The sequence below is a fragment of the Brachypodium distachyon genome, chromosome 4 (assembly GCF_000005505.3).
Source record: "Brachypodium distachyon strain Bd21 chromosome 4, Brachypodium_distachyon_v3.0, whole genome shotgun sequence".
Lineage (NCBI taxonomy): Eukaryota > Viridiplantae > Streptophyta > Magnoliopsida > Poales > Poaceae > Brachypodium > Brachypodium distachyon.
The window spans coordinates 15,675,485-15,697,674 of NC_016134.3; the positions used below are offsets into that span (position 1 = coordinate 15,675,485).

A 22,190-nucleotide genomic window follows, 5' to 3' on the forward strand; every position below is an offset into this window, starting at 1 on the left:
GCAATTCGGCAAAAACCAAAAAAATATGTGCTATATCCCACGAAAACGCCAAGAACAGTGATTTTTCTCGATTGGCCAAAAATTGCTTGTAATTGTAACCGTGTCAAAAATTGAAAACACAAAAATCCTCAGGAAAACATCCAAACGGCATTTTTTCTGGACCACAGAGAAACGACACGAAGCCATGTGTCAAGGATCACAACAGTTCACAATGACCTTGTGAGATGTTTTTTTTGAGCGAAACCTTGTGAGATGTTTTTTTTTTTGAGCGAAACCTTGTGAGATGTTTATTTTAGAATATTCTGCGAGAGATGAGTATTACTGTATTTGGAAAAAAAGAACATACTCTATGCAGTCTGTAGCAAAGCTAGATAAATGGGCCGCATGTGGCTTTCAGGCGCTCCTTGGTAAGCCCTCTTACGGGCTCGACGTGTCAAGTGTACTAGTCAACGCATATCAAACAGCATGGGCTCTCTGCCAACTACGCGAGCCCAAATATATTTATTTAAGTACTTTCGCGGCTTTATTCAAACGCGATTACACGACCTCTGCTTCCCTGTCCAGATGCCCGTCGTGACCTACCGGTACCAAGCACTCAAAGAGGCCCTCGCTGCCTCCATCTCCGCCGCCGGCGACGTGCGCAGCCCACACGCGCTCACCATAGTCTCGGGCCTCGCCGGAAATGGCTACATCGCCTCCCTCCTCGTCTCCCGCTACTTCCGCCTCGGCGCCGCCGATGCCGCGCGCAAGGCGTTCGACGCCGTGCCGGGGGCAGCAGCACCGGCCCCCGCCTCGTCCGAGGCCGCGGCCGCGCCGCCCAAACCCCTCCTATACAACGCCATGCTCCGCGGGTACCTCGCGCTTGGCCTCCCGCGCCTGGCCGTCGGTCTCTTCCGAGAGATGGCGTGCCCACCCGACCGCCACACGTACCACCTCGCGGTGACCGCGTGCGCGCGCGCCTCGGAGTTTGAGATCGGTCGGCGTATCGGGAGCGATGCAGAGGCCAAAGGGTTGGCGTCTGACCTCCTGGTTGGGACGGCGCTGGTCGTGCTGTATTCTGAAGCGGGTGATGTGGAGTCTGCTCGTAGCGTGTTTGATGGAATGCCACACCGAGATGAAGTGGTCTGGAATGCCTTGATTGCTGGCTATGCTCGTGTGGGTTGCTTGGGCGAGGCTCTGGGGTTATTTGAAAGGATGAGGTCGGTGGATGGAGTGGCTCCGACTGAGGCGACACTAGTGAGTTTGGTTTCTGGGTTCGCAAGTTTTGGTTATCGGGAGGTCTGTGATATGATGCATGCTGTTGTAATTAGGTCTGGTTTCCACGTCCACATCTTTGCTTGCAATGCTCTTCTGGAGCTGTATGCTGAGTTTGGATGTTTGAGAGAGGCTGTGATGTTGTTTCGTCAGATGGAGGCGAAAGATTCCATCACTTGGAGTACGATGATTGGTGGGCTTGTTCGGAATGGACGCCCAAATTCTGCTCTAAAGCTTTTCCATTGGATGGTGTCAAATTCGACCATGTTGGCCACTAGGTCCATTTTGGTTAATGCCATTATGACCTGCGCTGAGCTGGGGGATTGGAGAGAAGGAAAATGGATTGAACAAAGCTATGTGCTGGCCAAGTCTAGTGAATTCAAGAGAGATTCCTCTGTGATAACCGCACTGATATACATGTATGCAAAGTGTGGACAGTTCGATTCCTCAATCGATCTTCTACATGGACTTGCAGAAGTTAGATATGATGTAATTGCATGGAATGCTATGATCAAAGGCTGTGGAGTTTTTGGACAAGTGGAGAAGGCAATAGGACTTGCAGTCGAAATGCAGAGGGTAGGCATTGGTCCGGATGCTATCACATTCTTGGAGATACTACCTATGATTTCTTTGATTCCATCGCTGAAAAAGGGGATGGAAGCACATGGTCAGATAGTCAAAAGAGGTTTTGAGAATGAAAAGACAATTGCTAATTCACTTATTACCATGTATGGTCGATGTGGGAGCCTTAGACATTCAGTTGATACCTTTGGTGGGATTGTCAACAAGGATGTAATCTCCTGGACTTCTATGATGCAGGTATATGCCTGGAATGGACATGCTGCTGAAGTTGTTGAGCTTTTTGAACTGATGAAGAAATCAGAAGTAAAACCGAACAGCTACACTTTTCTTGCCGTGTTGTCTGCATGTAAAAACACTGGTCTTGTTGAAGAGGGAATGGACTTGCTCAAATGCATGGAACATCAATACGGTCTTGAGCTGAATGTTGAGCATATTTCATGTGTTGTTGATTTGCTCTGCCGTACTGGACGCTTGACTGATGCATATGACCTGATAAAAAATACTGTTTCTGAACACGTAAACAAGATTATTTTGTGGGGGATACTGCTAAGTGCTTCCCGTTCATGTGGAGATTTGGTGATTGGAGAAGCAGCTGCCAGACATCTCTTATCTCTGGATCCAGAAAATCGAGCCAACTATAAAATGCTCGCTGATATTTATGTCTCACTTGGGAGACGGGATAGTGCTGATAATATCCTTACACAATCAATGTCAAGAGGACTGGACTCAAAACCAGGTTGTAGCTGGACGGAAGGTGGCTAAAACTTGCAGATACATGCTAGCAGGTATGACTCAAATTCATTAATTTTCTCCTTTCCTCACAATTTTATTCATATTTATCTACCATGTTCTCAGTTCCAAAGCTGGCTCTCATATTATTGTCTATATGTATCATGGTCTTACCATTTAGCAGTGGCATTTGATATTTCTTTTAGCATAACCATCTCTTATATCATCCTGTTACAAATCTTCACCTTGTTGATATTACTTCTACCCATGTCTTCAAAAGTCAAAACCATCAAACTTAAGTACAATTATTTATACATGGAAAATGCTACTGATTTTACCCCAGTTCGTGCATGCACCTTGCACCTCTGTGACATGCATATTTGCAGGTCACGATGTTTGCTTGAACACTCTGAAACTGCTATATGAGCATGATTTTCATTTATACTTTGATCACAAAGACAGGAATTAATAGATCTATAAGTTGTGAATCCAACAAAACCTTCGAATGTGACTTACAATTGAAACTTAGGTCATGATATCTTGAAATGTATGCATATAATAGAGGAGGCTAAGCTTTGGAGAGTCGTCGGTGCCAAAGAACTCAGGAAAATGCCGTGCAAGACCTCTGGACAGCGCTCCACGCGCAGCCGTCGCGGCACTGGCTGTACAGTTTTTTTCCTGCTTCTTTGTTTGCTTCGCTGCTTGTTTTGGCTGCTTGGCCGGTTGTACCTCTTGTGCCTTCTTGGTGTGACGCGTTTAAAAAAAGAAGTAATAGTGTACTTAAACTATTAAATGCACAATTAGAACATGTGCTGGGTGCTAATTGTTAGTCCAGATGTGATATTTTTGAGGTACTCAATTTATGAAAGAAGTGGACCGAAACTAAGAGAGGGATTAGTAGTAGTAACGTTAAAAACTCAAGATTCAGTATTCAGCATTTCCTCTTCTATTTTTATTTCTCAAGTGACTGCAATGCGCACGTCTTGACGAGAGTTGCTAGGAATTTTGTGCAGTGCCTGTGTGAATGAAAGACAGTATTATTATTCTATTTGACAAATCTTGAGTGGTGATCACCATCCAAATGGAACACTGCACACTAATCTGGATGCTTTGAAGCATATTCTTTAGGCGCCTACTCTATTTAATAATTTGTTGTTGTACCGTCATGATTGTTTAGCTAGCTTTTCTTATGTAGTTCAGGCCAAATAAACAGTATAATCTTGGGGTTTTTCTTGGACCCTAGAATGCTGCAGAAAGAAATTTTGAAATGGGAACTATATCAAGTTCTAGAGCTTATGTCTTTTGGGCTCATGGCATTTTTTTAAGTTTCATACACATTTGAAGTACCACTAGATCAAATACTCCCTCCGTTTCAAACTAGTTGTACATATAGGTCTTCCAAGTTTTCTCAAGATTTCCGAAGCCTAATTAATCATCGTGAACTCTCCCTAGCAAATAATTTTAATGCTATCATACTATTGGACGGAGGGAGGTGGGGCTAAGTAGAGATTGGAGGAATGTTGAATGCATGGTGCAATAAATTGCATTGAAATACGAAAAGGGAGATCAAGTGGTATTTTATCCATCCTAATTTGAAACGGATGGAGTATCAGTTTAGAGATGAATTGTTGGATTTCTGTACTGTCCTATCTCATCCTATCTCTTATATTGCAACCAGTTAGCAAAAAGTACTGAGCATATCTGCATGGATCAAGATCTTTACCCCCTTGTTGAACTTGAATCCCAAAATAACTCTGAAGATTTTATCTTTTACTGACTCTGTAAAATTGGGACAACTAGGAACCTTGTTTTTTTTCCTTCATATAATGACCAGGAATGTTGTTTAAATCTAACATTATTGAGTTGCACCTCTAATGATATTCAATATTATCAATATAATAAGTCAGATCATAGAGATAAATCAGGAGCCAAAACACAGTAAGAGTGCACACCATGTCAGTAGTGATGAATGTGTCTTGACTTTGTTCTGTTGTATGAATTATTTATCTGAGTATATTCTGTCAGTGCTCTAGGTCTCAGAAAGTGGCATCTCCAGGCTAGTAGATCCTAACTATTCTTTTCTGTAATAATGTTGAAGCTGTGGTACTTTATACCCTTTTGGTCAATTCAGTCATGATTTATTTACCAATGTCTCCAGACCGGGGATGTGGCTTTTTCTAGAACCAATAACACTTTCTCTGGAGATGTGTTCCACAATCTAGCAATGTACTGAACTTTCTTCCCTCCTTTTTGAGACAAATATTTTCCTGAATAAATGTGAGTGTTTGTTGCTGTAATACCAGCAGATACTTGGGAAGTATATGATAGATATATGCACCTGTGCTTTTTATCATAAGTAAAAGTAATATCCTGCTCTAGTATGTCATTAATTGGTAAAAATCTTAAGTGACTACACAATATGCTGTCAGAAACTCTGAGCTACAATATATCATAATTCATAAGAGCAAAGCAATGCCTTCATGTGTGATTGGGTGGCTAAAACAAAGTTAACATCAGACTAGTGACAGAAAAATTATACCAAATATATAATAGTAGATCTAAGAGCTGTATCAGTTGGTCTTTTGTTTTTTCAAACATGCATCAGTTGGGCTTTTCAAATTTGAGTATTAGATAGGGTGAAATATTATGAGTTGTGCGCAAGAGAAATTGTGCAGATCAGATGGCCTTGTAATTTACAAGAAAATGTTAAGAAATAGTAAAACAGACTAGTATTATGAAGGTCGTCAGAAACTTGCACTCTTGTGCACACCACTCCCAATCATTTTACTCCTGCCATCTGCCAAATTGTAGCCCATCTTTGATTGCTGTTAGCCATTCGAGATGTTGACAAAAATAATTTTGGAATACCCGCCAATGTCACTACTAACACGGTAACACCAACCATTGCCAGAGCACAGGGATGATTGCACTCTTTTTACCATCACAATCCGAGCAGACTTTGTCTACGCAATATAAAGATTCAACTAACAATCTGAACTGATTTGATCTTGTTACCGGACTTAATGTGGACCCATGGCGGTGGTAATAGCCTAACAGGTAAGGCTTCCCCCATAATGTGTCCACAACAGATAATTGTACATCAGGATCCACCAAATCATGGTATATATTTCTTGCTCTGATACTATGATGATTCCCAACTTCCCGTTGCTCCCTATTTCATCTGAAACTACTCTGGTAATAACTTGACATAATAGGTGAATGTATTAAAAAGGCCTCGTGCAAGATTCTCAAGATAAATACAACTATGGAGCTAGTGCTGCTTCCCAAAGGAATAAAATGGAATACTTGTAGCTGTAGGCATTTTTCTGATACTTAGGGGGTGTTTAATCATTAATAATGTATCTCTGTTCATATGTGCTAGCAATTTACACCATAATTCTGCTTCGCAATACCTGCATAAATTTGAAACGCATAAGTTAAGAACTTAGAGGAATGTTGGTTGAATCTGTTGAAATGTCTCATTCAGGGAGGTCCATACATTTTGTGCGGAAGCAAGGCTGCTTCAGTGCTGGATCATCTTCAGGGGGTTGCTGTCCAAATATCATCTCACAGCTCATGTCGTCAAAATCTGAATATTAATAAAATGATTGATGTAAGTACATAATACTCTATTTCATATCGTACATAATTAACTAAAAACAGTTTTTTTTGGCTTATTTGAACATAACATGATATGCTGCCCTCGGTTACTTTTTTATTCCAAGTAGGAAAGAGTAGAGTCATATGTGGTTTGGTTTTGTTTGCATCAGACATGGAGTTGGAAACACTCCATAGCAATATGCAGGAGTGGAGAATGTCAAAGAGAAGTCTCAAGGGCTAAGATAATTAGCAGTGCTAGGCTAACATTCATTGGCTGCCCCCAGAGTTAGCCACTTGAAAGCATACAGGGGCAATCGTGCCTTTGATATTTCAACTCAGATTAATCTCTGATTCTGTGGGCTGAGTCATAAAATATCAACATCCTTTTCCTATAATATGGACAATGATTGTTGCAGTTGAAATACGGAATCACCCTGGAAGACCTGATACTCACAACAAGTGCTTCTCATAAGTCAAAATGAGATCGAACCAATATTGCTTTGATCATTGAAACATGCTGGCTCTACTCCGTGAAGTGAAGGTGCCTGTGCAGTATTTGTCCGGCACTAGATCGTGGGATGGTTGGAATTGACACTACTATTTTACAACTTGTTTCTGTGATTTGCAGTTACCCACTAAGAATGACATATAGGGGCTAGCCCTTTTTCCCTATGCTTCTAACTGCTTTATGGCCTGCAAACATGTTGGCCCACTCTAACCCTTTTGTTCCCCAAATGGTAGCCTGTGGTTCCCATAACAAAAAAAGGTAAAGAGCCTATAGTTATAGGTTGCAAGATCTTAAGGTTTAGTTTTCTCAAAAAGATCTTAAGGTTTAATGTATGAAGTTCTTTATTATTCATATGAGAATCTTGATATCGCAGATGCTTTGAGTTGAGATTCCCTTTGAAGGCTAGTCTAAACATTTGGGTGGCTATGGACCTATTATAGCACTACTTAAAGTGGAAAGGTGATATTCAAAGTTCACTCAAGTCAATGTCTGTATACTGTTGCGCTTGAATAATTAGGTCACTGACCAGGGTAGTTAGAGATAACTTTCAGTTTTAACACATTTATGACAATCCAAATTTCTTGCTGACTTTGTTCAGCAGGGCGGAGTTTTAATTTTATAATTTTACTTGGATTCTAGTAAATTATATATTTTAGTTGTTGCACCCACTGATTTACTCACTATTCAGGATAGCCTCTCATGGATCAGAGCAAAGGAAGCTTACTGGGTGACATGTAGACAGAAACGCCAAGCGAATCTTGCATGAACTTCTGGGATGGAATCTTGCAAAGATTCGTGCACATACCGACACAGTTGGTGCTTTCCAGAAATCTGTCACAGGGTAAGACAGGAAATTAAGAAAGGTCAACATCAATAGTACTACCTTCATCTGGGTCTTCAAGATTTGTTTGTGTGTCTGCACTTTAGTAAAACTTTTCCTTAAGTCAGTGTTAATCGGGATAGTTTCTCTAATATGACCCCCTTCTCTGTATTTTCATTTTCTGGAAGATAGTAATCATCTATTCCTATAAGCAGCTTGTGGGGTGTGAGTAGGGTCCTCAGTTTGCCATGATTAGGACATGAATAAAAGATGCATGTCAGCCTTCTTTCTTTTGTACTAGTACTACCTTTTAGAACAATTCACTTGGGTAAGATTGACATACTGGAAAAATTTCATTAAGAACCATTTGATGGTGCATAGTAATGCCCGGTTAATTGCAAAATACTTAATCATTTTCATGCCAATAAAATGCTCCGACCAAGAAACATTTTGACCTTTCCTCTAGTAAAAAATTAAACACATTTCAATGCGCGTTCGAGAAAAAGAAACTGTTTGACCAGTATGTCTGGAAGACCTTATATTTATCCTAATTAAACTCATTCAACAAATTTATTCTGCCTTTAGTTTCCTTAACATTTACTACACGATGAACGAGTTCCTCAGATATGATTGAATTACCTGCATTTGGGGATGTACACCACATTTTTCTCTCTTGTTCCATCGACTTCAGATTCCCTGACCTTTGTTCAATGACACAATGATCACTCAGACAACATATCCAAAGTGGGAGTGTATTCCATAAGTGACTGCATTTCATACAAATATATGCACTAGAAATGGCTTGCAGGCAGCCAAATGCCTTGGGTTTTGCTTCAGAGAAAAGAAATATATCTTATATGTGTCAGTCCAACATCCTATCTTGCAATATTTATCAACTTGGCATGTGGCTTTATATCCATTCATTTTGTGCAGCGCTCACCAGAAACACAAGAATGCATGAGTTCTTTCTTGTGAAAATGCCCTGCGTCAGGTTACTCTTTTTCTGAACTGAACTATTATATATCTGTAATTCTGTATGGATCATGAAGACAAAGGCTGTGTATATACCTCACATGGTCCAACCAGCCAAGGAAAGAATATCGTGGTGAAGGCAGCAAAGTACTCCCTGGAAAATCTTGAAGGCGGCATCATCACCTTTATCTGCCCAAACAGAATTCTCTCAAACCAAATTCAGGTAAAAAAGAGACAAACTTGTGCTATTTTTCTTCCCTTTTTTCCAGATAACTTTCATGCTTTCTAGTAATATGCAAGTAAAATTATGAAATTATACGAACTTAATTATGCATCCTTTTCATGCACTTGCCATTGTGATGATGTAACTCGGCATTGCTTGTTCGAGAGCGCTGGCCACAATCTCGCATTGTGTGTCAAGTCTGAAGATTCTGGAGATGGCCACAGCGGCCTCTATCAAGCCCTCGTAGCCAGGCTTTCTGTTCCTTATCCCTGTCATGCATAGGCGCAGGCTTGTTCACGTCAGTCAAACTAGTGTTCACCATTTTTAATTCGGACCTGAACTAACTAAAATTGTAGAAAGCTAGTGAACAACACACTAATACCCGCAAAAAAACACACACTAATACCGAGCATCTACGTACATTATCTGGGATCAACGGGGCAAAAAAAAAGGAGGGATATTTTCATGGCTATTGGATGGTACTAATTCGTGTGTCTAGTCAGTGACCGAAAAATCTGAGGAATACGGGCGACCAAACACAGGAATTTACACATGCACATAGTAGACACACTAACTAATAAGTGGCTAACTCCTAGGGGAAAACCATGTGCTACATGAACTTTGACTTCTCCATTAGGTTATTTGTATGAAGATTTTTTTTGTATAAGTAGGGGGAGAAAGAATACACAAAAAAGGACAGACTCGCCACTAAAAGATTCCTAGAATGTGCACCTCCCATTTTTATACGACAGGCAAGTTATGGCCCCTGTTAGTTGCCTAGCTTTATGTGCTCATGCACTTCTGCCTGTTTTGCAATATGTTACTCGATCGTATAGGTAAGCTGCTTCTACATTTGAAATTGCATGGCTTATAGTATGATCTTTTTCTTTCGATGGAGAATTATACTGTTTATCTCTAATCGGGGGTGAGTTTTGTTCGCTGACTAATGCATGCATGTGGACCAAAGTCCTAACCGGCGATAAAAACCGAGATACATATATGGGCTTGGTGGCAAAGCCGTAATTATCCTGTGAGTTGTAAGCATGTAAGAGAAAATTAAATTAATTAACTTGCCGTGCCAGGTACGGAGGAAAGCAACACGGAATGCATAGCATTACGTGTGCAGCATCGATTATTTATTAGCGAATTGAGTTAAATTAATTAGCCAGTCTATACTGACAAATATGGCATGTATAGACTATAGTATCACCCGTCAGGTGGCAAGACAAGGAACTGACGACGAAAAAAAGCATCGGGGAAAGGTCCATTTGATTCTCCTGGAGCATCTCTAACCCCAAACCCATTTTTTGTTCTCACTTCACCACGAATACTTCTGGTACTAGATACTTGACCCGTACGAGATGGGTTTCATAGTGGTTTTGCCACCGTGGTGATTCTGTGATTCTGTGGTCGGAGAGGTAGCACTAGTCCTATATATACTCACCCGACCATCTCTCGACCATGCATCCAAGACGTGTGGGGCACGGGTGTCAGAGGCACACGGCCGTACGTCTCCCTCGTCGAGAGACAAAGATCTAGGAGGAATGGTAGCTTTATTATCAAACTAAGGCTTCGTTATTAAACTAAACCATTGATAGTTATATCAAGAAACGATGAAATAACATCGGTTTATTCACCCAAACTACGTCTGTTCTTGCATGCAGCAAAACGATGTCGACGGCGACCAAGACACACTGGCTAGCTATAAGAACATGTACGGCCGATCATTCCAAAGCTGGCAAGAATTTGGACAGGCAACGAACCAGAAGCGTTTTGAAGTGCCCTGGACAGGTACCCAATGGCGAGGTTGTCGAACCAGCTGTCGTGGTACACCGTCGTCGTCGTAGTCGCCCCTGCCACCGTCTCTCTCACCGGCAACACAGGCAACGGTGGCGCCGGTGCCAGCGTCGCCTCTTGTGGCCTCGCCATGACGGCGCGCACCGTGGAACGGCGTTGCCTCCTCGGGTGGCTCTGCTTCATCACGCAGGAGACGCCTTTCCCTGTAAGCACACGAGGTGCTCCGGCCGTCAGGCTGCCATGAGGGAGGAGCACGAGAGCGGTGGTCTCCATGTTTCTGTCTGTCTAGGGAGTGTTAAGTGTGTGCGAGAGGGACGGAGGGGGTGTATTTGTAGAGAGAGATGAAGGTGTCTTTGTAGGATGTAAATTACCAAGTGTCGTGATTTGACTTGTACGGAGAGAGAGAGAAAGAGAGTTGGTTCTTGGGAGGGGATTGATATGTGGAAGGTGGAAAGAGGAGGAGGAAGAGCCCAAATGGAAAGGGCGGGGCATCTTGGTGTGGTTGGAGCAAGGAATCATGCACGGGTGGCTAACACCAGGGTTCTCACCTGGGAATGGGCAACCGAGCTGTGTCGTATTTTTAATGGGCTTTGATGATGGGTAGATGTTTCCTTCTTTAATTGGACCAGGCGAAACGATCCACACAAATGACAGTTCGTAAAGTTTTTCCAGAGGAATATTTAACAGTGCTAATACAGACTTGTTTTTTTTGTTTATATCAAGCACATACTGCACACTTGTTAATTCTCAACGCTTTCCTTCCTGAGCCGGCTCGCGAAACACATTTTTCTCCCATGTGTTACAATCATAGAAATCCCATTGAACCACCTGATAAATTAATTACTAGTACCTTTGTTTAACAATACACGTCCGGCGGATACATTGAGAGAACTGAAGTACTCCACCACGCGTGGTCCCTCTCGTGGGCGACTCGGGGGGCGCAACCTAGCGCCGCCGCCAACCTCCCCTCCCCTTGCTGCCACCAGAGGCCACTGCCGGCTAAGCCTGGGCTGCTGCCGATGACGGTGGCGGCGAGGATTTGGCTCCTCGTCCGCCGTCAGAACTCCTGAGGCCACGCCTTTTCGTCCTCGGCGTCAGCATGACGTTTGCCGGCCATATCTGCCGGTCCCTCTACCGGATCCGGCGACTGAAGGCTTGGATTCGGTTTGGGTGCCGTTTCCCCGCCCACCTACATGAATGCGACCGCCGTCTCCCTCAGGTCGGCGGTTGCTGTGCCTTTGGTGCCGCCCCGCGCCGGCGGCTAGACATGGTCGGCGTCAACCCTACTCCTGGCCGGCGGCAAAGGCGCTGCTAGTCGGAGCCTTCCCCTGTTCGCCAGTGCTGCTCGGCATGTCACTCCAAGGCGACGGCGGTAAGGTTTGGCAGGCCCTCCTAGGCGCCGACGGCGGTAAGGTTTGGCAGGCCCTCCTAGGCGCCGACGGCGCTCCTTTGCCCCAGGTATGGCCCGATCCAGACCCTGGCTCTCGGGCCCTCATCTGCTGCCAGTGCTGATGCATGGTGTGTTCTGCCGATGAACTTGTGGGCTGGTGACTTAGGTTGGTTGGTTCAGGAGAAATCCTTCCATTGACCCATCGATGGCAGCCACGGTGTCGCTGCTCTGCGTCGTTCACCTCCTTGGAGGCGTGGTTTCAGAATTCCACCTATCACATCCCTTTGGTCATTATTCTCCAGGTGAAAACCCAGATCTGTTCTTCAGATCGGACGACAATGCTGTCTTCGACAGCGTTTCCTTGTTGGAGGTGTCGTCTTGGAATTCTTGTACCGCATCGGCCTCTTACCGTCAATGCTGTGGGCTTTGTTGGAAGAAATCAGGGTGTGACACAAAGTGTGTCACAGTGTTGCCTCATCTTCCTTTGTTGATCGCTGTAGCTCTATGTTCTTGCTGCTAGCGTCACCTCCTCAATGGCTCCCGGTCAAGCATACCAGGTTGGGGCTACCCCTTTGCAGTGGTTTTTTTCTTGTCCGGGAGTTTCGCGTTGGTGAAATCTCAGTTACCTGTTGCCCTTCGTCGGCACAATGCGCACACTTCGCTCCACGGTCCTCGGAGTTGTATGATGGCTCTTGAGCTCACAGTCAAGGTTCGTGTTTGTGATCTAGACTCGGCATCGCGGCACCCTTCGATTGCTGGTGTTGGACCAACTCGCAGTGATGGCATTCTTCTGCCAGCGGGTTTGATGATCGCTATGTACTCTTGGTGTGTGATACCTTTCGACTAGATTCACCGGTTTGCAACACTGGTTGACTTGTTGGTGCTCGGAGCCCCGCGATCACCGACCTTGCCGTTGGAGTTTGTGCTACTGGTGTTGACTCGGCAGTGGTTTGCCCTCCGACGACGTCGGAGACACTCCTCTCGTGCTCGCCATAGACCGTTTCTAAGGTGGTAGTTCTCAAGGTTTGTTCTCTCTGACTAGGTTGTGTGCTTAGGCGCTGCAGTTTCTTGTTCTTTTCGGAAATATTTCCCGTCGGCTTGTGGCGTGATTATCTTTCCCTCCTCTTGTAATCATAACCCTTGAAGTAATATATTTAGGTGGGGATGCTCCCCCCCCCCCCCCCTTTGATTGCCTCGCGGGGTTTGAAATTTGGGAAGAAAAAACATTTCAGTCCTCACCTAAAATTGAGAAACTATTTTTTGAACAAATATTATCAAATTATGACACATTTTGATGGTTTTTATACTTTTAGTTTGAGTCTACTCTGAAATTTTAAGATGAATTATTCCAGTCCCACTGAGTACACCAAAGTTATAGAAATTTCGTTGAAATTCTAAACCCTCGGTAAAGAATAGAAGGCTTTCCATTCTAATCCTGATTGATCCATCTTTAGTTTCGATGGTAAGTACTCCCTATTTGACAAGAATTATGGAACGGAGGGAGTACTACATCCGTCCCATATTAAGGGTGAGTTTGGCATTGCGGTTGATTATGATAATCTAGCTTTTTCAACCAGCTTACTCCTATTTTTGTGTTTTGCTAACCAACTTTTGCTTGATTTTATGTGTTTTTCTAAGCATGTATCTAGACGTGTTTTAGTATATGAATACATGCGTTTTAGACAAAATTGCTAGTTCCTCCGACCGGAATTACTTGTCAAAATATTGCATGTATCTAGACGTTTTTTAAACATAGATACATCAATATTTAGGTAATTTGAGACAAGTAATATGGATCGGAGGGAGTACATAAATACAGGACAATCTTCCAACTTTGCACGCCGGAAACCACAAGGATCGACTGCGAAAGATGCCGTGGTTAGATAATCTTGTCACTTGTCCAACGCAACACCCTCCAATACACACAGGAACAGCGACGGCTCCCGCTCGTCCATTTGGAACATCCAGCAGTAATCCAACAAGCTCCGGAGCGTCCAACACAAAATTAAGACCTGGTCCGGTTCTTCCAAGTTCCAATATAACACAAACACACTCTCCAGAACCGAGGCGAAGAAGAAGACTCAAGACAGTGACCTCTTATCAAAGTGACGAGACGGCCACCAGCGTAGGCGCGATCCCGATGGTTTGTTTCATCGATCCCATCTCTAGTGTCTCAATCCGGCCTCCGTTCTGCTTGCCGGGTCGACCTGCCTCTATCTAGGCTCTGGTCATCCTCTCTTGCGTAGAGAGCACTGCCGCTCCTTTCCATGTCGACACAGTGATGGAAGTGTCAACGTGTCTGCTCAACGGCGGCAGAGCTCCTGTCTCAAATGGGGATCTATGCAGAATTACAGTAACAGAAGAAAGAATCGGCTCAAGTGCAAAGTGAGATCAGATGTCGTACGAATTTGCCTTTTTTATAATCAGAGATCTGTGGGAAGAATACAGACACGGTATTCAGATATGAAAACATAAATAATGTAAAACACCCGAGTGGCAGGGAACAATAATCTCCCATCATCCTTGCCACCGCCACACTACAACAAATTTTCACCAAAATACAGACAGTTTTTTGTTTTGTTTTTGTTTTGGGGGTCAGCTTGTCGTGGCTTTTCCCGCGACTTTCTGGGCTATCCAGCCCATGCCGTCATAGAGACCCTCTCCCGTGATGGCGCACGAGGCCTGGATGTGCCAGTCGTGGTTCTTTATGCTGTGGAGGGAGAGCGCGTCCGTGATCTCGGCCGCCGACATGGCGTCCTTGAGGTCCTGCTTGTTGGCAAACACCAGGACCACCGTGTTGTCCAGGTCCGTATGCTGGATCAGCCGGAACAGCTCGTCCTTGATGATGTTGATCCGGGCTCGGTCGGTGCTGTCGATTACTACGATGACGGCGTGAGTGCCTCTATAGTATGTTGCCCAAGAGGTGCGCAGGCTTTCTTGTCCTCCTAGATCCCACACCTGGTTCATGAAACATAAATTTTAAGTACAAATGCATTGGCAAAAGAGACTAATCAGGGCTATCGCATGAATGAACCAAATAACATTCAGAAGTGCAGATGCAATAATGTGATTAACAGAATAGGAATTTAGTGCGACTTGCATGAAACTAAGGCATATTTGGTTTTGTGCTCAAGTAGCCGTAGCAAAAATTGGTCATGGCCAAACCAGGAACATGACCAGAATCCTTGTTAAATATCAAATGTGCGAATTATGGCGAAATGCCCACCAGCCAAAACCTGGTGAGGAATTTCACCACCCACAAATTAGACTAGGACTTCGCATGTTTAATATTGGGCATTAGACATTACCAAAGTCCAAAGTTTCCAGGGCAAGACAAATTTTGCTACCAGTCCAAATCAACAGTGATAGAAAAATGATCACTATTACAAAATTTTAATAGGGCTGTAGTCTTCAGCTAAACAACCAACCTTTCAAGGAAGCAAGTAAATTTTCAGGTGGATGGGATTACAGTAAGTGCACTGACAGACCGACTCACTCCAAACAGAAAATAATTCCCTTTATTTTTAAAATATGGAGGGAAGAAGTGAAGTGTTATCATCACAGCTCTTATAACATCTTACTTTGAAGCAAGACCTCATCTAGGAATAAATAAGTGAAGTGCTATAACTTGCAGAAAGCAGAATAATTAAAAATGGTAATGGCTAATGGACAGTGTGTGAATTTGAATTTATTCAAGATTACATGGAATTTTTACACTGACCTGATTTTAGTTGGTGGTGGGTGTGTTTGGTCAAGCCAACTCTACCAGAAAAGGTTTGGTATGAGGTTTGGTTTGCCCATATTTTCGGCCAAAATTGGCAAGAAAATGAGTTAATGGGCACCCTAGAAAATTTGGCAAGGTTTGTTCAAAGGTTTAGCTAGTGACCTAATTGGGAATGGGATTTCAATTCTGCAGTATGCAGATGATACCATCTTTCTGTTGGAAGATAATTTTGAATTCGCTAGAAACCTAAAGTTTATTCTCTGTATGTTTGAACACCTGACTGGATTGAAAATTAATTTTCATAAAAGTGAGGCTTATTGTTTTGGAGAGTCTGTCCAGAAACAAGATGAATATGCTAAAATGTTTTCTTGACAACGTGGACAGATACCTTTCAAATATTTGGGGATTCCCATCAAAGATAAACGTTTGTGCAATAGTGATTGGAAATATATTGAGGATAGGGTAGAGAAAAAGATGAGTGGCTGGAAAGGTAGCCTTTTATCTATGGGTGATAGGCTCATTTTAGTTGAAACTTGTCTTAGCAATGTTCCCAGTTATATGATGTCCCTACTTAGGATCCCCAAGGGGGTTAAAAAGAAATTAGATTTTTTTCGTGCCAGACTTTTGTGGCAGGAAGATAAAGGTAAAAAAAAGTACCACCTTGTGAATTGGGATGAGATATGTCAACCCAAGGATCAAGGTGGTTTGGGTGTTACTGATTTAGATGTTAAAAACATTAGTCTTCTCTGCAAATGGCTTTGGAAACTTGAAAATGAGGAAGGAGATTGGCAGGAGGTAATCAGATCAAAATATGTTAAAAAAAGGTTTGTTAGCTGCTTGTAAGCCAGGATGTGGGCAATCACACTTTTGGCAAGGTCTAGTGCAGGTTAAAAATATCTTTATGAATTGTTGTAGAAAGATAGTGGGTAATGGAGAACGTACCTGCTTCTGGGAAGAACATTGGATAGGAGATATGCCTCTTTGTAACAAATTCCCTAGATTATACAATTTAACCTACAAGCACTTTGTGTCCATAGCTGAGGTGGTCCATTCAGATTGGGGATGCATTCGTTTTAGGAGAGCTTTGCGAGAGGAAACTAGGATGATGTGGATTGAATTATTACAGCTTTGTGGAGATATTGAGTTAAATAATGAACAGGACAGATGTTTCTGGAAGCTTACGAAATCAGGGGTGTTTTCGGTAGGGTCTTTATATAAATTTATTAAAGATCGACAGGTACAGATCGCCTATAAGGATCTATGGAAACTTAGGATACCTCTTAAAATTAAAGTTTTTAGTTGGCTGGCTGTCAAGAACAGAATCTTGACAAGGGATAACTTGACCCACAGGGGCTGGTCTGGATCCACAGGTTGTGAATTCTGTGGATCGATGGAGACCATAGATCACCTTTTTTTTTTCCAATGTCCAGTGGCTCATTTCTGCTAGTCTGTGGCGGGCTGTGCATTTGGTCTTAGCAAAGTGCCGCAGGACATGTTAGAGTTAACTGAGTTCATCCTGGAAGGAAATAGGGGGATGATTAAGAACCTTAAAGCATGTGGTGGGGCTGCTATGTGCTGGAGTTTGTGGAAAGCTAGGAATGCTTCTTATTTTGATAAGAAACAGTTAAGCAATCCTATTAACGTAGTGTTCTCTGTATGTCATTGGATGCTGGCTTGGGCTGGGCTTCAAAAGAGAGGTGATAAAGACAAGCTGAAGCAAATGGCACATGTCCTGTCAACGGTCGCTCATGAAGTGTACCAGGCGAGATATGGCTGGAGACCAACTGTCAAACGTATTGCATCCTGAAGAAGTGGATGAGATATGAAGACCTTTTTCAACAATTTCTCTGCCTTATGGCTGATCCATGTAATAGGCCTAGCTTCTTTGCTTTGGCACTATCCTGTCTTTCTATTATCTGTTGAGACCTCTATGTCACAAACACTTGTGGTTTCCTTAATGAAACCGGGAGCGATGCTCCTTTTGCTCTATAAAAAAAAGAAAATTTGGCAACCACCCAAACAGATGCCAAAATTTTGGACATGGGCAATTGGCAGGGAAGATTTGGGCACAACCAAACACCCTCATAACATTATTATTACCGTATGACATAATTATATGTGTACAACAAACTTTTATTTTTTCATATACAATTGGACTATTGCCTTATTGGTGTGCTATGCTGAGCTCGAGCAATGTACGTCAAGCAAAAGATCGCAGCTTGGGCTAGTGTGGAAACAAAGCATAGCGGCCACAATGCCAGATCAACTAGTTGACCAAATGGTTTCTAGGGGAAAACCCCCCAATCAGTACTCATATCTAGCTCTGCACTAGTTTATAACGTACTATAAAATACCAGACCAAGGGGCACTGGAGAAGTGTTTTTACTACTCACATTTAACTCTGCACTAGTTTCTAACATATAAAACCGGATGTAGGGCACCAAAGAAGGATTTTTCGTGCTAGTCTAGATGAAGGTGTGCGATACACACCATCCATAACTAAATTTAAGCTAAGCAAATATAAGCTAGAGCATTCTTGAAACACTAGATTGGTAGTTCACCATGATGATTTCAGCTATTCCCATTGAAGTTCTCCCTAAAAGTTCACAAGCCAATGGAGCTTTGAACGTTGAACTTATCCAAATCTACAAAGGAAACCAAGATGCCCCGATGCCCATGGCTTCTAGAATTTTCCTAATAAAGGAAAAAACATTTTTTTTTTGTCTTCCCCACCCTCTCTTGATGAATCTGCATCTTAATCTCCCAGAAAATCACACATTAACAGTTGTATCCCAGCCATGATGTTCCAGAGTCATCGAATTCGACCCGCTGCTAATAATCATGGATGGAGCAAGCAGCACCGCAGCCTAGCAGCAAAAGCAAATCTAGCCTAGCCTCCTAAAGCAGGATTTTGGGATCCAGAGAGGAAATTAAGGAGGGAAGGGGTGGGGGGTGAGCGCTGACCTCGAACCGTATGTTCTTGAAGACGACCTCCTCGACGTTGCTGCCGATGGTGGGCGCGGCCGTGACGGCCTCGCCGAGGTGGAGCTTGTAGAGCGTGGTGGTCTTGCCGGCGTTGTCGAGCCCCACGACGACGATCTTGTACTCCTTGGCCGGGAACATGAGGAACCACACCCGCGACATCCAAGCACCCATCCTCTGTAGCTCCCTCAAGTCCGAGCCTCGCGACGCCGGCGGTTGTTTGGTGAGGGTGGATCTCGAGCGGATCGCTGCGCGAGGCGGGCGGGGGGAGAGGTGGCTGGGGATCGGATCTAAGAGCAGCGGGTGGAGATGGAGATCGAGACGAGGAGGAGGAGGAGGAGGTCGGATCGGATTCGGGGAGGTAAAGGGAGAAGGAAGGCAGACGGAAGGTGTCGTCGTGGTGTGGGCGTCACCCGCCGTGCGTTCGTGCGAATGGATATTCGTCTTTGCTTTCGTCAGTTTTTTTTCTTTTTTTTTAGAGCAACTTTTTTTTGGGGGGCAGCTTCGTCGTCATGGAGTCATGGGCAAACGTGGCCATAGCCCATAGGGCCCCGCTTTTTTGGGCCAGTCCGAAGCACGAAACAAAAAGTACGGCTCAGCACGGATTTTCCGGTCCGGGCCAGACACGACGCACATGGTGATGGTGGGGCTGGCCCGGGCACAGCACGAAAAGTCATAGGCTAGGCCTTCAAGAGCACGACCCGGTCCCAAAAACACACACAAAAAAGTGAAATCAAAACGGGCCAAACCAGTGGCCTGTACCCTTTCCCCGGCCCAATTATTTTCTAGTTTAAAAAACAGTCCAAAAGGCCTAAACAGTGGGCTGCACCCTTACCCGGTCCAGCTTTTTTTTTTATCAAAACAGCCCGAACAGGCCTTATCAGGACGCCGAGCCTTCGATCCCTGTTCCGGGCACGAAACCTAGGCAGGCGGGGCTTTTTCCTAGATCAGACATGTGGGCCCAACTAGCCCGGCACGAAATGGTTTTGGGATGAATCGGGACGCCAGCCATTACTCATGGGCATGCTATGTGTAGGAATTTTTTTTTCAAAATTCTTATTTTTCTTAAATTTGTACTTACTGAGAAATCATTTTAAAATTCTGATAATTTTTTGAAGACATGGGATGAAACAAATGATAACAATGGAGACGAAACACACTATGGCCCCTTCTTTTCAGCTTATGGGCAGGTTTTGGGTCCCAGGAAGCCGCCAGCTGAAAAGAAGGCAAAGCTTCTCAAAGGCTTAAATTTTCAGCTGCTGCTTCTTTTAGTGCAAATGGAGAAACTGGTTCGGACCAGCTTCCCAAGCTTCTCCACGCACGTGTTATGAATTTGCCATCACAGCGAACCCATTTTACGGCTAAAATGCCACCGCGCCCATCCCTCGAAAAAAAAACTCCCGAGTCCCGACCTGCGCCCTGAGTCCCTCCCCAGTCTCCTTCGCTCGATTGCGCTAGGGTTGGGGCGCTCCCAGCGAGCCGAAGCCCTCTGCCTCCATCTCCTCTCCGGTGCCGCTCCCTCCCTCCATCTCCTCTCCAGCCGCCGCTGCTGCTCCCATCCCATCCTCTCCAGCCGTCGTCGCCGCTCCCATCCCATCCTCTCCAGTTGCCGCCGCCGCCGGCGCCCCTGCTCTGGCCGCCGCTGCCCTCCCCTACCCCCTGCCATTCTCCTCTGCCCCTCCGCTTGAGCTCCCGCCGCTCTTGGTCTGCCGCTGCGCCAATGAAGGGAGGAGGCACCTCTCCCGCGAACCAGGTCGCCCCGCCGTCGATGGAGCTCACCCCGCCGGCCCTCCTCGCACTGGACAGCGGCACCTTGCCCCGCGTCGCCGCCTCCCCTCCCCATCTCGCATCCTGCCGCCACGAGCTAGTGGCCCCTTTGAAGATTCAAGCTCAGTCTACTGTTGTTGATCGTTGTTGGTTAATGGAATTTTTGTTTGCTGTGTCATGTTCTGAATTTTTGATGCTCTTTGACATTTTGTCAAAATTTCTGATGCTCTTTGACATTCTAGTCAAGTTTGTAACAGATTGTTCTGAATTTCTGTTGTGCCGTGTTCTGAATTTTTGCTTGTTGTTGGTGCGACACAAAAGAAGTCTAAGGGCATTGTGGATTTTTCCTACTCAAAATCAAATAAGAAGCTGAAATCCTACAAACTGAAAAGAAGGCAACAAAGCAGTTTCTGGAGCTTCCCCAGGCAGCAGCTTTGCTGAGAAATTCAGCTCCAGCCGGCTTCTAAGGAAGCTCCAGCCCAAAAGAAGGGGGCCTATACTTGACATGTTAGAGTAATGTAATTTATTTATCCGAAACAACGCACAAATGTTTAGTTACTAACAATATAAAACCCTACAAGATTAGTTTGTGTTTGCTATAAATTGTTACTACGAATACCTGAAACAAAGCACGAATATTTAGTTAGTAACAATATAGAACCCTACCAGATTACTTTGTGTCTGCTATAAAAATTTACAGTGTAGCTCAATTTCACTATAAAAATATTCAACGTGCACACAAAAAATAAAAAAATTCAATCAAGCATATTATTGTAACCAATCTGATAAAATTTCAGCTAAAATTCCTCTCGAGATCAACTGCAAACTATAGGTGGTCAAGGGAGAAACTGAAAGCTACTTTTTGAGTTGGGTTTTGGAAAAAGCCACTGAGGAAAGTTGATGAAAAATGTGGATGCTCCTTTTGATACCAACTCAGGAAGAGGAGATATAAGGGTGGTGGTAAGAGATGTGAGTGGCTCTTGTATTGCGGCATCGCGGAAATTTCTCCCGTATGTTGTTGATGCACCTATGGCACATGCCTACACATTTTTAGATAAAGTTTTGTTATAGCCGAGAACATTGGATGTAATAACGTTGTCATCCAAACGTCTGCATTTTACCGGTCAAAACTATGGGACAAGATGGTTTCTCTGCAAGGACGACGACATCTATACTTTGGAGTGTATTTTTTTTAGTATTGTAACGGGGAAGCTAATAGCATGGCTCATGAATTAGCTAGGAGTGCTTCCATTGCACAAACTTCCAATGTGTGGCGTGATGGTTTGTATGTTGAGCTTGTTGGTGAACGATATAACTGTTATCTCTAATCAATAAAGTTCACAATGCGTGACGTGATGTTTTGCTAGGAGTCTCCAAGGCTCCTATTGAAGCTTGTGTCATACTTTGATCAATAATACGATCCACAATATATCTTTTATCCTAAAAAAAATATCTTTTATGTCGTAATAATCAAATACGTATTAGCAATGTATTTGATCCAGATTTGACATAAAATTACCCATAACGGAAGGAATCAAATACATATTAGCAATGTATTTGATCCAAGTTTGACATAAAATTACCCATAACGGAAGGAATTACATGACCAGAAAACAGAGACCGAACTGTTCCCCAAGAATCGCTGTCCTCGGAATGGATCCAGCAGCAGTGGGATCCTGGATCCATTCAATGCCCAGGAGAAGAGGTCGGCCAGGCCTCTCTCTTCTCCCGGCCCGTCGACTGGAACCAACGGCGGAGACCAACGCCACGTGGACGGACGTCGAGGCGCGCGCAGCAACCGACAGACGAACCTCCTCCGCTAAAAAATTCCTTCTCTTCCTT

General features: G+C 44.0%; 3 protein-coding genes across 16 annotated transcripts; 1 reads left to right on the forward strand and 2 right to left on the reverse strand.

The window, feature by feature from the left end:
- The first annotated feature begins 541 nt into the window (after positions 1-541).
- On the forward strand, positions 542-10,443 carry LOC100829022 (pentatricopeptide repeat-containing protein At2g33680-like). 14 transcript variants are annotated; one of them, XR_002966527.1, is made up of 7 exons: positions 542-2,621; positions 5,477-5,622; positions 6,053-6,178; positions 7,047-7,132; positions 7,367-7,514; positions 8,427-8,688; positions 10,353-10,443. XR_002966527.1 is itself a non-coding variant. In XM_024463626.1 (2 exons), the coding sequence occupies exon 1, from the start codon at positions 565-567 to the stop codon at positions 2,596-2,598; it is 2,034 nt and encodes a 677-aa protein (XP_024319394.1). In that variant the 5' UTR covers positions 542-564; the 3' UTR covers positions 2,599-2,621; positions 3,095-5,470. The 14 variants fall into 14 exon arrangements, 2 of the variants coding, with proteins under 2 accessions (XP_024319394.1, XP_024319393.1); XR_002966525.1 differs by lacking the exon at positions 5,477-5,622 and adding an exon at positions 6,336-6,931 and having other exon boundaries at positions 7,362-7,514; XR_002966526.1 differs by lacking the exon at positions 5,477-5,622 and adding an exon at positions 6,336-6,931.
- Positions 5,769-11,143, reverse strand: LOC100825245 (beta-carotene isomerase D27, chloroplastic). Its single transcript, XM_003577364.4, has 7 exons — positions 10,452-11,143; positions 8,818-8,957; positions 8,562-8,654; positions 8,133-8,194; positions 7,398-7,504; positions 6,065-6,154; positions 5,769-5,978 (listed from the first exon to the last, which is right to left on the reverse strand). The coding sequence occupies exons 1-7, from the start codon at positions 10,756-10,758 to the stop codon at positions 5,944-5,946; spliced, it is 834 nt and encodes a 277-aa protein (XP_003577412.1). The 5' UTR covers positions 10,759-11,143; the 3' UTR covers positions 5,769-5,943.
- Positions 11,144-14,273: 3,130 nt separating this feature from the next.
- LOC100825863 (ADP-ribosylation factor-like protein 5) lies at positions 14,274-19,019 on the reverse strand. The gene is made up of 2 exons (XM_003577366.4): positions 18,564-19,019; positions 14,274-14,833 (listed from the first exon to the last, which is right to left on the reverse strand). The coding sequence occupies exons 1-2, from the start codon at positions 18,753-18,755 to the stop codon at positions 14,471-14,473; spliced, it is 555 nt and encodes a 184-aa protein (XP_003577414.1). The 5' UTR covers positions 18,756-19,019; the 3' UTR covers positions 14,274-14,470.
- Positions 19,020-22,190: the final 3,171 nt, after the last annotated feature.

What these genes read in the sequence shown, in the direction of transcription:
- LOC100829022 (XM_024463626.1), top strand. Translation starts at nt 565, where the DNA reads ATGCCCGTCGTGACCTACCGGTACCAAGCACTCAAAGAGGCCCTCGCT.
- LOC100825863 (XM_003577366.4), bottom strand. Translation starts at nt 18,755, where the DNA reads ATGGGTGCTTGGATGTCGCGGGTGTGGTTCCTCATGTTCCCGGCCAAG. An exon ending in TCAAGAACATACGGTTCGAG is followed by an intron (nt 14,834 to 18,563) that starts GTCAGCGCTCAC and finishes TTCATGAACCAG; the next exon opens with GTGTGGGATCTAGGAGGACA.
- LOC100825245 (XM_003577364.4), bottom strand. Translation starts at nt 10,758, where the DNA reads ATGGAGACCACCGCTCTCGTGCTCCTCCCTCATGGCAGCCTGACGGCC. An exon ending in GGCTGGTTGGACCATGTGAG is followed by an intron (nt 8,195 to 8,561) that starts GTATATACACAG and finishes CATTGAACAAAG; the next exon opens with GTCAGGGAATCTGAAGTCGA. An exon ending in GTGTACATCCCCAAATGCAG is followed by an intron (nt 7,505 to 8,132) that starts GTAATTCAATCA and finishes ACCCTGTGACAG; the next exon opens with ATTTCTGGAAAGCACCAACT.